The sequence below is a fragment of the Aethalodelphis obliquidens genome, unplaced genomic scaffold, assembly GCF_003676395.1.
Source record: "Aethalodelphis obliquidens isolate GAN/ISIS:26980383/991018 unplaced genomic scaffold, ASM367639v1 scaffold4, whole genome shotgun sequence".
In the NCBI taxonomy this organism is placed as follows: domain Eukaryota; kingdom Metazoa; phylum Chordata; class Mammalia; order Artiodactyla; family Delphinidae; genus Aethalodelphis; species Aethalodelphis obliquidens.
The window spans coordinates 69699873-69716040 of NW_020837948.1; the positions used below are offsets into that span (position 1 = coordinate 69699873).

General features: G+C 35.3%; 1 protein-coding gene across 2 annotated transcripts in view; it reads left to right on the top strand.

Annotated features, from left to right (window-relative positions):
- ERCC8 (ERCC excision repair 8, CSA ubiquitin ligase complex subunit) overlaps positions 1 to 16168 on the top strand; it is a 60565-nt gene that overhangs the window by 28471 nt on the left and 15926 nt on the right. For both annotated transcript variants that reach the window (XM_027101053.1, XM_027101054.1), the window contains 5 exons: positions 4876 to 4957; positions 6407 to 6475; positions 7666 to 7732; positions 10951 to 11051; positions 12590 to 12714. In XM_027101053.1, the coding sequence (XP_026956854.1) occupies positions 4876 to 4957; positions 6407 to 6475; positions 7666 to 7732; positions 10951 to 11051; positions 12590 to 12714 (444 nt within the window). The remainder of the gene's footprint in view (positions 1 to 4875; positions 4958 to 6406; positions 6476 to 7665; positions 7733 to 10950; positions 11052 to 12589; positions 12715 to 16168) is intronic.

Sequence of the window (16168 nt, forward strand, 5' to 3'; positions counted from 1 at the left end):
AAAAGATGCTCAACATCATTAATCATCAGAGAAATGCAAATTAAAACCACAATGAGATATCACCTCACACCTGTCAGAATGGTTATCATCAAAAAGACCACAAATAACAAATGTTGGTGAGGATGTGGAGAAAAGAGAACCCTTGGGTGCTGTTGGTGGGAATGTAAATTGGTGCAGCTACTGAGGAAAACATTATGGAGGTTTCTCAAAAAACTGAAAATAGAACTACCATATGACCCAGCAGTTCCACTCGTGGGTATTTATCTGAAAAAAACAAAAGCACTAATTCAGAATGATACTTGTATCCCAATGTTCATAGCAGCATTATTTATAATTGCCAAGATATGGAAGCAACCCAACTGCCCATCAACAGATGAATGGATAACGGAGATGCGGTGTATACAATGGAATACTACTCAGTCATAAAAAAGAATGAAATTTTGCCATTTGCATCAAATGCATGGACATGGAGGGTATTATACTAAGTGAAATGTCATACAGAGAAAGACAAACACTGTATGATATCACTTATATGTGGAATCTAAAAAGTACAAAAACCTAGTGAATATAACAAAAAAGAAACAGACTCACAGTTATAGAGAACAAACTAATGGTTACCACAGTGAGGAGAGGGAAAGAGGGAGGGGCAAGATAGGCATAGGGGATTAAGAGGTATGAACTACTATGTATAAAATAAGAAAGGTACAAGAATATATATTACAACACAGGAAATATGACAAATATTTTATAATAACCATAAATGGAATGTAGCCTTTAAAAACTGTGAATCACTTTGTTATTGTATATCAACTATACCTCAATTCTAAAAAGAAGAAGAAAGAAAAGAATTAGAAGGCTTAATATTATAAAGATAATGATTTTACCCAGTATGATCTATAGAATCAGTGCATTTCTGATCAAAACCTTTGCAGAATTCTTTTGTGGAAATTGACTAGGTAATTCTAATGTATAATACATATGGAAATGCAGAGGGACAAGGTGCTCTTGAAGAAGAATGAAGCTTGAGGACTTCACTACCTGTAACCAAGACTTTACCATAAGTTAATTACACTAATCAAGGCAGTGTGATATTGGTACAAGTGAAAACAAACACACACAGGGGAACAGGATAGAGAATCATGAAACACACCCATAGCTGTATAATGATGTAGTTTATGATAAAAATAACACTGCAGTGAATTGGGGAAAAGATAACCTTTTCCATAAATGGTCCTGGATGAACTAGGTATCCATATTTAAAAACTAGTTTTGACCCTTACCTCACACCAGACACAAAAGTCAATTTCAGGTGGATTACAAGTATATAAATGTGAAAGATAAAATGATACAGCTTAAAGATGAAAAAAGAAAATGTGTTTATGGCTTATGACAGTTAAAGACACAAAAACTACAAACCAAAAAGGCAGAGATAGATAAATTGAGCTACATTAGAATTAGGAATCTCTAGTCATCAAAAAACACTATTACAAAAGTGTAAAGGTAAGCCATGGAATGGGATGATATATCTGACATATGCATATGTTTGAAAAAGGACTGATGTACAGATTATATAGTCAACAAAAATTAAAACAGTCCTATAGAAAAATAGGCAAAACACTTGAATAGGCACTTCAAGAAAGAGGATATCCAAATAGCCAATAAATAAAAGTGTTCAACTTTATTAATTGTGCACCTGGATGTGTTATTTAAATACATAATGAGATACCTCTCTGTACCCTCCAGAATGGCCAAACTTAAAAGAGGTTGATGATAACATCATCACACATTACATATGTTGCTGATGAGATCACAAATTGGTACAGATATTTGGTATTGACTGAAGCCAGATATGTGCATATCCTCTGACCCAGCAGTTACACTTTTGGGTATATAAATGCATGCATATGTGTACTAAAGGATATTTGTAAGAATGTTCATAGCAGCACTGTTGATGATAACCAAGAACTGGAAACAACTCAAATGTCCATTAGCAGCCAAATGAAATCTGGCAAATTTTACATCGGAGCACTCTCCTACAATGACAAGGGAACACTTCTGTATTAACAAAAAGTATGAATCTTATATAATATTAGATAAAATAACCAAAAACTAGAGTGCCTAATATATAATTCCCCTTATAAGAGGTTCAAAAATAGACAAAACTAATCTAATGTTGATAGAGGCCTGTATGATGGTTATCTTTCTTGGTGAGATTTGTAAGGGGGGGTTCTAAGGAGCCTTCTGGGGTATTTGTAATGTTTGAAATGTTCTGTTTTTCAATAAAGGTGGTCATTACTTTGTGAAAATTCACTTCGTGAAAATTAATTGAGCTGTACACTTATGATTTTTGTGTACTTTTCTGTATGTTACACTTCATTTAAAAGTATGACTTTTAATTAAAATTTTTTAATTTAATTAATTAAAAATTAATAAGCCATACATTTACATTTTCTTTCCTTAACATTGACTTCTATTAAAACTCTGACATCTTGGATTTAAATTTTCTTTAAAACATAAATGTTTTGCTAACTTAAAACAGTATTCCATGAGTTCATAATTCTGTTTGAAATAAAGGTATGACAGTATTTTATTTTATTTATTTATTTATTTATTTGCGGTACGCGGGCCTCTCACTGTTGTGGCCTCTCCCGTTGCGGAGCACAGGCTCCGGACGCTCAGGCTCAGCGGCCATGGCTCACGGGCCCAGCCGCTCCACGGCATGTGGGATCCTCCCGGACCGGGGCAGGAACTCGTGTCCCCTGCACCAGCAGGCAGACTCTCAACCACTGTGCCACCAGGGAAGCCTGACAGTATTTTATTTTTAATAATAAATTTGAAAGCATTCAGTAAGAAACAATTGTGCCTCTGCTATTATTTTCTCTGCTATTATTTTCTCCATCGTCTACTCCCATCATTAGTTTTTCCTATTAATATATATATTAGGTACTTTTCATACCTTCATCTCAGTTTTCCATGAGCATGTTTTAATAGCTTGAGCATATGTTGTGGCTTAGAGGAATGTCTTCTCTAGAGTCTTCTCTATTTAACTTTAAGGTGTAGAGCCAAGTGGAGATAATCCAGGAATTGAGCTATACCTAGGTGGAATTTGGGAGTGTGGTCTAAACTGAAAATATAGATTTGTGAATCACTAGGATATAGGTGGCAGTTGAAGAGAGGAGTCTAAACCTTGAGGAAGATTATAAGGACAGGAGAAGGAACAACAAAGCCTGCAGAAGACAATGAAAAGGCCTAGCCAGAGAGAATAAGAGGGAAATCAGGAGTATGTGATATAATGGAAGCCAGTGGAAGAGATTGTCTTAACGAAGGTAGAATAGTCAGCTGTGTTGAATGCTACTGACAGATTAGGTAAGATAAAGACTACATTTGGTGATAGAAGGTTATCAGTGGTATTGGCAGGGTGGTGAGAGTGGGAGTAGTGGAGATAAAAAATAAGTTTGCAGTAAGTTGAGAAATACATAAGAGATAAGAAATTAGAGACAGCCAAAATTTGGATTTAAAGGGGGAGGAAGAAGATTAATTAGGAGGAATTTGGGTGAAAAGGATTTTGTTTTTTTGTCTTGGGGAGGGGAGTGCTGTTACAATGAAAGAGACTTGAACATGTTTTAGTGCTGATGGGAACGAGCCAGTAGGGAGAGAGCAGTTATACATATTCGGGAGATAGAGGCAATAATGTATAGGGTGAGATTTCTGACAGTGCTGAAAGTGATCTGAACACAGGTGGGGAAATTAAATAAGAGGAAGGATCATTTTTTTCATGATAACAGGAATGAAGAAGGAAAAAAGATAAGCGGAAGCAAATTTGTTTATAAGTTTGTTGTTAAGACAATAAGGAAATTCTCATTGAATGGCTCCTATTTTCTCTTTGGAATGAAAGATCAGATCACCTGTAGTGATGAAGGGGCGATTTTTGTGGAGAGTGGCGAAGGTTTGAAATAGCTGCAAATATTGTAGACAACGCTATTGAAATTGTAGGACCGGCAGTCAGTACTAAAGCCCAGTTGAGATGAATGATCTTTTATAGTGATACTAGTCTTCTCTATTATAAGATTTTCTTCACCTGGATAGGGCAGAGGTCAACTAACTGCGGCCCATAGGCCAAGTCTAGGCTCTGGGCCAAGGCTTCTCATGGACTCTTTTTGTAAAAAAAAAAAAAAAAAAAAGTGTTACTGTAACACAGACATGCTCATTTATTGTCTATGGCCACTTTGACACTACAGTGACAGAAATGAGTAGTTGGTTCTCAAAGCCTGCAATCTGACCCTTTACAGAAGTTTGCTGACCTCTGGTGTAGTTAAACCTGGATATAGGTACACAGAAGGCAGACATTTGGAGTCAGGTTGAGGTCTTGACAAATGCAATGATAACATAAAAGATATTGGCAGTTGAAGCATTGAAACTTGGAATCCAAGCTGAAGAAGGAAAAGAAGTGAAGAAAGGAACTGATAGGACTTCTGGGCTTTATTGGGGTGTCTTGTAGGTAGCTGGGCGGGGGGGACCTGGAACGATATAAAATTTGGTCATATATAACTGAAATAGGTGATTTCAAAGGAGAAGCAGTTCTAGGTGATGAGAATGTCCTGGGTGTGGTAGCTGAGGTTGTATGGCACTGGGAGGCAGAGTACTGGCTAGATCATCTGTGTAGATGCTGAAGTCCCTCAGAATGGAGCAGAAGGGAAGATGGTGAACCAAGTGGTTGTCTTGTCTTGATTTCTGAGATTTATTAAAGAAAAATAAATAAATTGCTAACAGTCAATTAAAAAATTGCTAACTGTGAAAATAAGCAAATAGAAAATTTGTTGCTTTTGTGATTGTAATTAGAACTTACACTTATTTTAAATGTCTTTTGATTATCAGATTGCAGATGTATTTAATTTTGAAGAAACAGTTTATAGTCATCATATGTCTCCAGTTGCCACCAAGCACTGTTTGGTAGCAGGTTTGTACATATGTTGTTTTTTAACATATTGAAAACTTTCTCCCTTTTAATATCTAGTTAGTTTTGATATAAACATTTTAACCCTGATGAAGATCACAATTCTTTAAAAAAAAAAAGTGTGTATTACTCTTTGTATTCAGTTTAACAGATATTGTACAAGTTGGGCACTGTGCTAGGTTTCAAAGTGGCTAGGATTCAAAGATTAAGAAAGCACATTTCTGTTCCCTTAAGAGTTACTTTTTTTAAAATTTTTAACATCTTTATTGGAGTATAATTGCTTTACAATGGTGTGTTAGTTTCTGCTTTACAACAAAGTGAATCAGCTATACATATATCCCAATATCCCCTCCCTCTTGCGTCTCCCTCCCACCCTCCCTATGCCACCTCTCTAGGTGGTCACAAAGCACGGAGCTGATCTCCCTGTGCTATGCAGCTGCTTCCCACTAGCTATCTATTTTACATTTGGTAGTGTATATAAGTCCATGCCACTCTCTCACTTCGTCCCAGCTTACCCTTCCCATCCCCATGTCCTCAAGTCCATTCTCTACATCTGTGTCTTTATTCCTGTCCTCCCCTTACATTCTTCAGAACCTTTTTTTTTCTTTTTTTTAGATTACATATATATGTGTTAACGTACGGTATTTGTTTCTCTCTTTCTGACTTACTTCACTCTGTATGACAGACTCTAGGTCCATCCGCCTCACTACAAATAACTCAATTTTGTTTCTTTTTATGGCTGAGTGATATTCCATTGTATATATGTGCCACATCTTCTTTATCCATTCATCTGTCGATGGACGCTTAGGTTGCTTCCATATCCTGACTATTGTAAATAGAGCTGCAATGAACATTGTGGTACATGAAAGAGTTACTTTTAAATCACCAAAGTTTCAAAGATTTTACGTGAACAAAATTTGGCAGCTTTTTCATTTTGACACAGTAAAACAAGGAAATGATTTCCTTTTCTCTAGAATGTGTGATTCAAATTAAACATCCATTTTTATGAAAGCACCTGCAACAGAAATTTTCATGTGTGAAGAAGAAAAAATGTCTTCCTGGTATCAGGTATCAGGTCCCTGTGATATTATTTCTGTGGCACTTCATGAATCTCTTCACCTCCAGACATCAGTCAGCTGCTTCATCTTTAAAGAGTTTGGGCACTAACTTGTCTTTGAGGTCCACTCAGTCTGTGTCCAGAGTTTCTGTGAATCTGTTACTAGTGATTAGAAGTATATCATTACCATGGAAAAGCTAAGCTATTAAAATAAAATGAATTTTTCTAGTTATAAACATTAATAACTATTTAAAGTATATTATTAGCATACATTTTTATATTTCTGCATGGATACAGTGAGTATGTCATGACTCATAGGGTAGTTTCTTGTTTCCTTTTGGTGATGATTTATAGTAAAATTATCTTAAACTATTTTTTTTGTTTTGTTTTTACAGTTGGTACTAGAGGGCCCAAAGTACAACTTTGTGACTTAAAGTCTGGATCCTGTTCCCACATTCTACAGGGTATTTGAAACAACAACTACTTTGAATAAACCATTCAACAAAATGAAACATTATTAACAATGTATTCTTTATAAGTGACATGACTGATGTATTTTGTGCTAGTTGTTAGAAGTCAGCAGGGAATTAAAGATCCTTTTGTGCATTATTGTTATAAAACTAAACTATTGAGGAGACATTTTTATGTACAGTAGCCAAGGGGAAGCTCAAAGAATATAGAAAGTCTAACTCAAAAACCGTGTGTTATTTCTACATTGAAAAAAATGAACTACTTATGAAACTTACATCAGTACATTTGTCTCCATGAGCATTTTTTTAATATTGTTCTGGCTGAGTAAACATTCTTAATATTTAGGTGCTTCTTTTCTCAGTAAAAATATTTTAGAAAAAGGTATTGAAATAATACTTCGGTAAAGTTTTACTAGCTTAAATTATTTTTGCTACTTTTTTATTAGTATTAGATCATCTAATTCTAAACAGTGAAAAAATAGGATGTAATTCAGATATACTATTTTTATTCATCTCTGAGAAACACATAATAAATATATCAGGAAAACTTGGTGAGATGGATAACATTTGTTTTACATTATCATGAATTTCTATGAATATAAGCTAGGTAGATGAAAATATATGATTTGAATAGTTTAGTTAGGTAGAAGTGAATTAAAATGCTGAAATCACTTATCCTATGAACTTATCACTTGTGCTTTCTAGATAAAAATTTTTATATAAATACCTTTTACAATCATGATTTAAAATAATTTTTTTCTGTTATAACTTTCTGAAAACTTAGAGAACATTTTTATTCTTTAGAATGTTTATCTTGTATGGTGGTTTGTTGCAGGGATTTTGTTGTAGAGATAAGTAAGTAAGCTTGAGCTATATCACTTATTAATAGATAGACTTGCTAGGCTAACACCTGTATTTGAAAAGACAGACTCACTTGCTCTGAATGTTTTTTCCAAAGCAAACCCAGACCTTTTATAATAAAATAGCATTGTGAGAAATGCCCCATAGACTTCACATTAATATTTAAATATAGATTATTATAAATGTGAAAAAAATCATGATTGTATCAATTTATTTTTAAGATTTAGTCTATGCTTTCTTCATAATCCAACAAAATTAATTGCACTGTATCTTTTGATTTTTTTCAAATATTTTGCAAGTCATTTTATACAGTTGTTTTGCAGGTCACAGACAAGAAATATTGGCAGTTTCCTGGTCACCGCGTTATGAGTATATCTTGGCAACTGCAAGGTAAAATGCAAATTATTTGGTTTTGAAGTTAATAATTAATGATAAGCATTTTGGAAAGACTGTTTTTATGTTAGACACATATTTAGTTGCTAAGTAGGTCCTAGAAAATAAGATAATTGAGTTACAGATTTTAATTCATATCACCAAAAGAAATCTTCCTTTGCATCATAATCTTAATCCTGACTATCTATCTTGAAGGTGCTCACTTTGTAAAACAGAGAAAACAACAGAATCTATGTAGCAATGCAAATCTACTAGTACTACCCATGAAACAACTGTATTGTGTCATTTTTGCTTACAAAAGTGTAACACTGTCAATTTAAGAATAGTAGCATTTTAATTCATTTTCTTTAACCCAAAATTATTTTGAATCTGATTCAGCACATTCATCCACTCATTGATTCAGTTTACTAACATTTAATGACTCCTGTCATGTGCCAAGCATTGTGCTAGGGACACAGAGGTAACACAGGCGTAGTCCTTTCAAGAAGGTAATAGTCTAATGAGGGGGTATAGTCAGAAAAATCAGTGATTTCAGAACATCCTGAAAAATGCTTTAATAGAGATATGTCTCTGGTAGGTATAATATGGGAAAAAAGAACAAGAGCACGTAACTCTTTTTCTTTTCTTTTTTTTTTTTTTTTAATTGGGGTATAGTTGTTTTACAGTGTTGTGTTAAAAGCACTTAACTCTTGAGGATCAGGGGGGTTGGGGGTTTTGTTTGCTGAAAGGAAGAGTCTTACATATTTAAATGCTGACGGAAAAGTATCGCTGGAGAGAAATTAGTGAAGATAAGAAATGAAGGGGTGACTTCCCCAGTGGCGCAATGGTTAAGAATCTGCCTGCCAATGCAGGGGACACAGATTTGAGCCCTGGTCTGGGAAGATCCCACATGCTGCAGAGCAACTAAGCCCATGCTCCACAGCTACTGAGCCTGCACTCTAGAGCCCATGAGCCACAATTCCTGAAGCCCGCACGCCACAACTACTGAAACCCGCGCACGCTAGGGCCCACGTGCTGCAACTGCTGAGTCTGCGTGCTGCAACTACTGAAGCCTGTGTGCCTAGAGCCTGTGCTCCACAGCAAGAGAAGCCACCACAATGAGAAGCCCATGCACCATAATGAAGAGTAGACCCTGCTCGCCGCATCTAGAGAAAGCCCACGTGCAGCAGAAAGGACCCTACGCAGTCATAAATAAATAAATAAACAAATTAATTAATTTTTTTTTAAAAAGGAAGAAATGGAGGGAATAATTGGTACATCAGGACCTTGACTAGACAAGAGAGGGTAATATCAAGGGTCCCAATAGAAGGGGACACTGATTTGACACATGAAGGGTATCATGAGACTAAATGGAAGGAGGAAAAAGGCATGAATACAATTAAATTTGTGACTTTGGCAGAGAAGCTCAAGAAATGTGAACCCAGTGGCCTCTGTTGTTTTTTAGTGAATAGAACTTGATGTCATCTATTGAAAATACTGGAATAGGATGCAATTTTCAGGGAAGGTAGTTAAAGATTTGGAATAACAGTTTTAATGAATGGAAGAAGGAGCTGATTAAGGGCACATAGGATTGCTGGTCAGTATTTTGTGCTCTATCGAAGGTGTAGCCCACAGCTGTACTAAGCCACAGAAATCAAAACATTGAATGACACAGACTTAACAATTGTCTAAAAATCGTTCAAGTCACAGGTATAAGGAAGGAAATAAAATCACCAAAAGGCTTATAGGAAGGATCAAGGACCTAATGAGATACAAGCATGAGTGTTGATAAGAAAATTTAAAAACTGAAGGGACAGGAAGTAGTAATCAAATTTTGATACAGACATTTTAATAAAACTTTTTGCAGAAGAATTATTACAAAAACTACTTTTATTAGTCTTATAAAGAGATGTCTCAATATTTGTATAGCAGCCAGCCCTTCCTCTCTGTCACAGTCTATTCCTCAGAGAAGCTTCTGTTAGTAGTTTGCAGAATGTGACATTGAAATTTATGATTTCTGAAGTAGAACAAAGTGTAGAATGTAGCCATAAGAAGGCTGCCCAAAGAGGTGTGAAGGTGAGGAGCTAGGCACTACTTGTGGGTCCATGCTAGACTGGATTTACATTGTTTCTAATTTGGTTTTCCTCAAATCAGGAGGGAAACTGAGGCTTTCAATTCTCAGAGTACCCCAGGAATTTGAATCAGTACTACAATGGACCTAGTAATCAATGTTAGGAGTTAGTTATGTGCATATCTAATCTGTTTCAGAAGAGACTTAAGTCCTCAGACTCCTCCCATTGCAGACCTATTCCCCAGCTGGAAAGAAAGAAAACCAAATTGAGAATGGAAAATGCTAACTTTTTGCCAACTATTCTAATTGGCTACGTTTGATGGTGATCTGTGAAAATAACCAAAGTTATGGGAAGAGATAAACCCTGTATAGATATTTTTTTAAAGGTTTATAAATGAGAAATAAGTTTATAAAATGCAGCGTAATACTCTTTCTAATTAAAATGACCTGGATAAACCCAACAGGTTAGAATATTATTGAGGGCTTTGTGAGGATATGGTAGCATCAGTTGAACTGATTTATATTTTCTTTAGTAGTAGTTTAGAAGCTGAAATTGATATATGATCATGGTTTTACCTTTTTTCGTTTCACTTGAAATAAAATGAAAATAAGTGTCGAATTTCAAGGAGACATTAAATTTATTTCTTGTATATCTGGCAAAGATTGATTTGAGTACAGGAAACCAAATAAAAATATTTTGTCCTTATGATTCACCTTATTCTTAATTTTTTTCATAAAAAAAGAAAAACCATATTCCTACCAAATGGATTCTTAAGCAAAGTGAAATTAGTTCACTGCTTGATTATCTAGGCAACATTTGAATAACAAACAGTAGAACAGATATAGTAACACATTTGCCAAGGAACAAAGCTCTAAGCCTGTCTAGTCTTTGGAGAGGAAGATGCTCATGTCATTAAAAACAACAAGAAACAGCAGAATTCCATCCTTGTGATTTACTTTTTTTTTTTTCTATTTTTTCACTTCTTTGTGCTACTATTGACTATTGAATATTTGCTGGAAAGGCAAAAGTACAACCATCCAAATGTACAAATACATTTGTGCTAATATACTGAGACCTCTGTATGCCATAATACTGGAAAGGTGGGTGAGGAGTACAGTTATTATCCTAGCTATACACGTTAATGTAACATTTATGTCTTCTCAGTGCTGACAGTAAAGCAAAATTATGGGATGTGAGGAGAGCATCAGGATGTTTGATTACTCTTGATCAGCATAATGGGGAAAAGTCACAAGCAGTTGAATCAGGTAATGAAAAACACATTAATATAGAAATATGGCATTGATAGTATTTTTATATTGAAATTTTTGAATTGAAACCAAATAATAAATGTATGTTGACAAATTGTAGATTTTATGTTTTTTTTAAAAAGGCATTCACAACAAATCAGTTTCTAAATTTACATCAACTAAATTATGGTTGTCTTTTTTTTTCTTTTTTTTTTTACTAAGGATTCCAGTGAGCTTTTTTTTTCTTTTTAAAAATTTTTTTTTAATTTTTAACATCTTTATTGGAGTATAATTGCTTTACAATGGTGTGTTAGTTTCTTCTTTATAGCAAAGTGAATCAGCTATACATACATCCCCATATCTCCTCCCTCTTGCGTCTCCCTCTCACCCTCCCTTCTCCACCCCTCTAGGTGGTCACAAAGCACCGAGCTGATCTCCCTGTGTGCTATGCGGCTGCTTCCCACTAGCTGTCTATTTTACATTTGGTAGTATATATAAGTTATGGTTGTCTTTCTTTAAGATACAAGTAAGGGGACTTCCCTGATGGTCCAGTGGGTAAGAGTCTGTGCTCACAATGCAGGGGGCCCAGGTTTGATCCCTGGTCAGGGAACTAGATCCTGCATGCTGTGTGGCGTGGCCTTTAAAAAAAATAATAAATAAAGAAACTAAAAGATACAAGTAAGTATGGCATTTCTTCTGCCCCTGGATTTTTGAATGTAGAAACTTTTCTGGATTAACTTGTCATTTTATTTTTTTCCTCACATGAGGCCAACTAATACAAATTCAGTGCAATTTAGGAAGTTACAGTAAATTAAAGAAATGGTAATATTTTGTGTCCATTTTGTCACAAAATTTGCAAGTTGTGTTTAATTTGAGTCCACTGCAATCCAGGTGACAAAGTACCTCGATTGCATTTTTATAATGGAATTTAATTTCTGTGTAGGTTAAAATTCTGATTCAGAATTAAATTGGGACCAGAAGTACATTAGGTTGAACTATATAAAACCTATGATTGTTTTAATAATCTTTTAAATTAAATTAATCAGGTTATTGAGAATTACACTTTCTCAAACCTGTTCATTTTAAAAGTAATATAAATTTTGATTGAGACTATAACACTTCTTTAAGTGGCAAATACTAGTATTATTGATTTTTTTTCTTTTTTTTAGTATTATTGATTTTTAATAGTCCATGGAATGATTTTTAGATTGCAAATGGAAATAATATATAAGAAGTTTAATTTTCAATTTAAAATTTTAGTGGTAAGTTTATGCAGTTAATTGAGTTTGATAGCACAGCTTACGCTCTGAAGAAAAATTATATTTGGCAGGATTTTCTCCCTTTGCTTTTCCTATTTTCCTCTGCTTTTATGGTTCTAATTTATATAGCTTATGTTCAAGTAATCCAAAGGGATGATTAGTTTTAAATATAATCAACTTATATTTAGATAATTCAGATAGTTTTCCTTTAATATGTTTAAATAACTATATCATCAAGCATTAAGTGTGTGTTGAATTTATAAGAACAGATAAACTGAATTGTGTTTTTCATTGCAGCAAACACTGCTCATAATGGGAAAGTTAATGGCTTATGTTTTACAAGTGATGGGCTTCACCTCCTCACTGTTGGTACAGATAATCGAATGAGGCTCTGGAATAGTTCCAATGGAGAAAACACACTAGTAAGACATTTTAAGTACCTTGAATGTTTTGGATCTACATTAAAGAAATGAATCTGTGACTTAACACTTGGTGTTTTTCTGTAGATTTGACTTTGTTTCTTGCCTCTGAGTCACAGCTTTCTTTATATAATATTTTTCCATTATGTGAACTAGTAATTCTCAACTCAGGACAACCCGCCCCACCTCACCCCACCACATTCTCCCCACTTAGTGTAGAATCATTGCTCTACTGAGCCACTGTGTATAATGGGAGCGTGCCATCTCTCTCAAGTATATTGTAGAAGAATAAAAGATTGAGAACAACTGATATAAATTAAAGCTATAAAGTTAGTCAAATTTTATACTATATCTGACTTTTAAACAAAATCCAAAATGAGGGATTTCCCTGGTGGCGCAGTGGTTAAGAATCCACCTGCCAATGCAGGGGACACGGGTTCTATCCCTGGTCCAGGAAGATCCCACATGCCGCAGAGTAACTAAGCCCGTGCGCCACAACTACTGAGCCTGCGCTCTAGAACCCGCGTGCTACAACTACTGAGCCTGCGTGCTGCAACTACTGAAGCCCACGTGCCTAGAGCCCATGCTCCGCAACAAGAGAAGCCACCGCAGTGAGAAGCCCACGCACCACAATGAAGAGTAGCCCCCACTCAGTGCAACTAAGAAAGCCCACACGCAGCAATGAAGACCAAACGCAGCCATCCATAAATAAATAAATAAATAAAAATCCAAAATGAATGTTATAGTATGAAAACATATGGTAATTGGAATAGATGTGTTCTAAAAGTGCTAGATTCTTTTTTTTTTAATTGAAGTATAGTTGATTTACAGTATTGTGTTACTTTCAGGTGTACAGCAAAGTGATTCAGTTATACATATGTATATGTGTATATCTTTTTTTTTCAATTCTCTTCCTTTATAGGTTATTACAAGATACTGAATATTGTTTCCTGGCTATACAGTAAATCCTTGTTGTTTATATATTTTATATATGGTAATGTGTATCTGTTAATACCATACAACTAATTTATCCGCTCACCTTCCCCTTAGGTAACCATGGGTTTGTTTTCTATGTCTGTGAGTCTGTTTCTGTTTTGTAAATAAGTTCATTTGTACTCATTTTTAGATTCTGCCTATAAATTATATCATATAATATTTGTCTTTCTCTGACTCACTTCACTTAGTATGATAATCTCTAGGTCCATCCATGTTGCTGCAAATGGCATTATTTCATTCTTTTTTATGGCTGAGTAATATTCCATTGTGTATATATATATATATATATATATATATATATATATATATTACATCTTCTTTATCCATTCATCTGTCGATGGACATTTAGGTTGCTTCTGTGTCTTGGCTATTGTAAATAGTGCCACCATGAACATTGGGTTGCATGTTTCTTTCTTTTTTTAATTCTTTTTTATTTTTTTTTAATTTTTATTTATTTTATCTTTGGCTGCGTTGGCCCTTCATTGCTGCGTGGTCTTTCTCTAGTTGCGGCGAGCCGGGGCTACTCTTCGTTGCGGTGTGTGGGCTTCATATTGCAGTGGCTTCTCTTGTTGTGGAGCATGGGCTCTAGGCACACAGGCTTCAGTAGTTGCAGCATGCAGGCTCAGTAGTTGTGGCTCATGGGCTCTAGAGCGCAGGCTCCATAGATGCGGCGCACAGGCTTAGTTGCTCCACAGCATGTAGGATCTTCCTGGCCAGAGCTCAAACCCATGTCCCCTGCATTAGCAGGCGGATTCTTAACCACTGCGCCACCAGGGAAGCCTGCATGTATCTTTTCTAATAAGAGTTTTCATCTTTTCCCATTATATGCCCAGGAGTGGGATTGCTGGATCATATGGTAACTCTATTTTCAGTTTTTTAAGGAACCTCCATACTGTTTTCCATAGTGGCTGCACCAATTTACATTTCCACCAACAGTGTGGAAGGGTTCCCTTTTCTCCACACCCTCTCCATACAAGTGCTAGATTCTTATGTGGTAATTAATTTTTAGTCTTTTTAAAAATTTATGTTATAGTCCTTACCAGATGTACCTCTGGTTTAGTCACTTTCAGAATAAGCTACCAAAAGTTTATAATTTGGCAATAATACTAATAGTTAATATTTATTGAGAGCTTATGTGCCATTTACTACGCTAATAAAAATTAACATTTAATATATGTGCCAGAGTATACATGGTGTTGTTTAATCACCACATCAACACTCTGAAGGGTGTTACTCTTATAACACCCATTTTACACATAAGGAAAATAAGACATAAAATTAGGTAACTTGCCTGAATTTACATAGCTAGAAAGCAACAGAGTTTGACTCTAGATTCTACTCTTGCCATAATGCTGATTATACCCAGACCCCTTAAAGCATTTATTAACTACCTTAAGGTTCATATTAATATTAATCATATTCCTTTCTTTAATCATCCTTTCTAGCTAATTCTTAGATATTCTAGGTATCACTTTTATTATTAAAAACTAACTTTAAGGTCAGAATTGTTTGTGCCAGATTACTTTAGGGTTTGCTAATCCCTCTTATTCTTTATGAAATGCTTCTCCATCGTGTCTCAGGCTAAAAACTCAGATATTGCAAATTTTAATTTAGAATCTCCCACTCATTATATTGTACCATGTCCCTAATCAGGTCACACCTTCCTTTTTCTCATTTTATTCATTTGTTTAATAAGAATTTATTGAGTACTTCCTATTTTCCAGGCAGTATTATACAGGAATAGACAAAACATAGAAAAGTTCTATCCTTGTGGAGCTTACGTTCCAGGGAGAGAAAGAAAGACATCCATCAGTCAATGAATGGATGGATGGATGAATGGGTAAAATATATACTCGGTGCAGTAAGTACTATAAAGAAAAGCAAAGCAAGGAAGGGAGCATAGAAAATATTAAGAAGCTGGAGTTGATGTTTTACCTAGGGCAGTCAGGCTAGGTCTGACTCAGAAGATGACGTTTGGCCTTAAGGAAATGAAGGAGTGAGCCATCCAACACCTGGGAGGGAGAGCATTCCAGGAAGAGGAAGAAAGAAAGTACAAAGACCCTGAGGCAGGAGCATGCTTGGGATACCCAAGGAGCATGTATGGGGCTCTTGTGTTAGACTAGAGTAAGCAAAGGGAAGAGTAATAGGAGATAAGCAACAGAAGGAACAGGATACCAGAGCTTACAGGCTTGTAGCCCTTGGTAAGGGCTTCGGCTTTTTCTATGCGTGAGATAGAAAGCCACTCAAGGCTTTTGAGTGGAAAAGTGACAGGGTCATTTTGGAAAAGTAGGTTACATGTGCATCAAAGGTGAATGTGATAGAAATAAATGGTATTGAGTACATACATAAATGGTTAATGTGATTTTATTCCATTTTTCTCTCCATCTTGAAGGTGGTGATACTCATACTCTGTGGATTTTTGCTAGTAAGCCCATATTTTGAATAGTGTGTTTAGAATGGA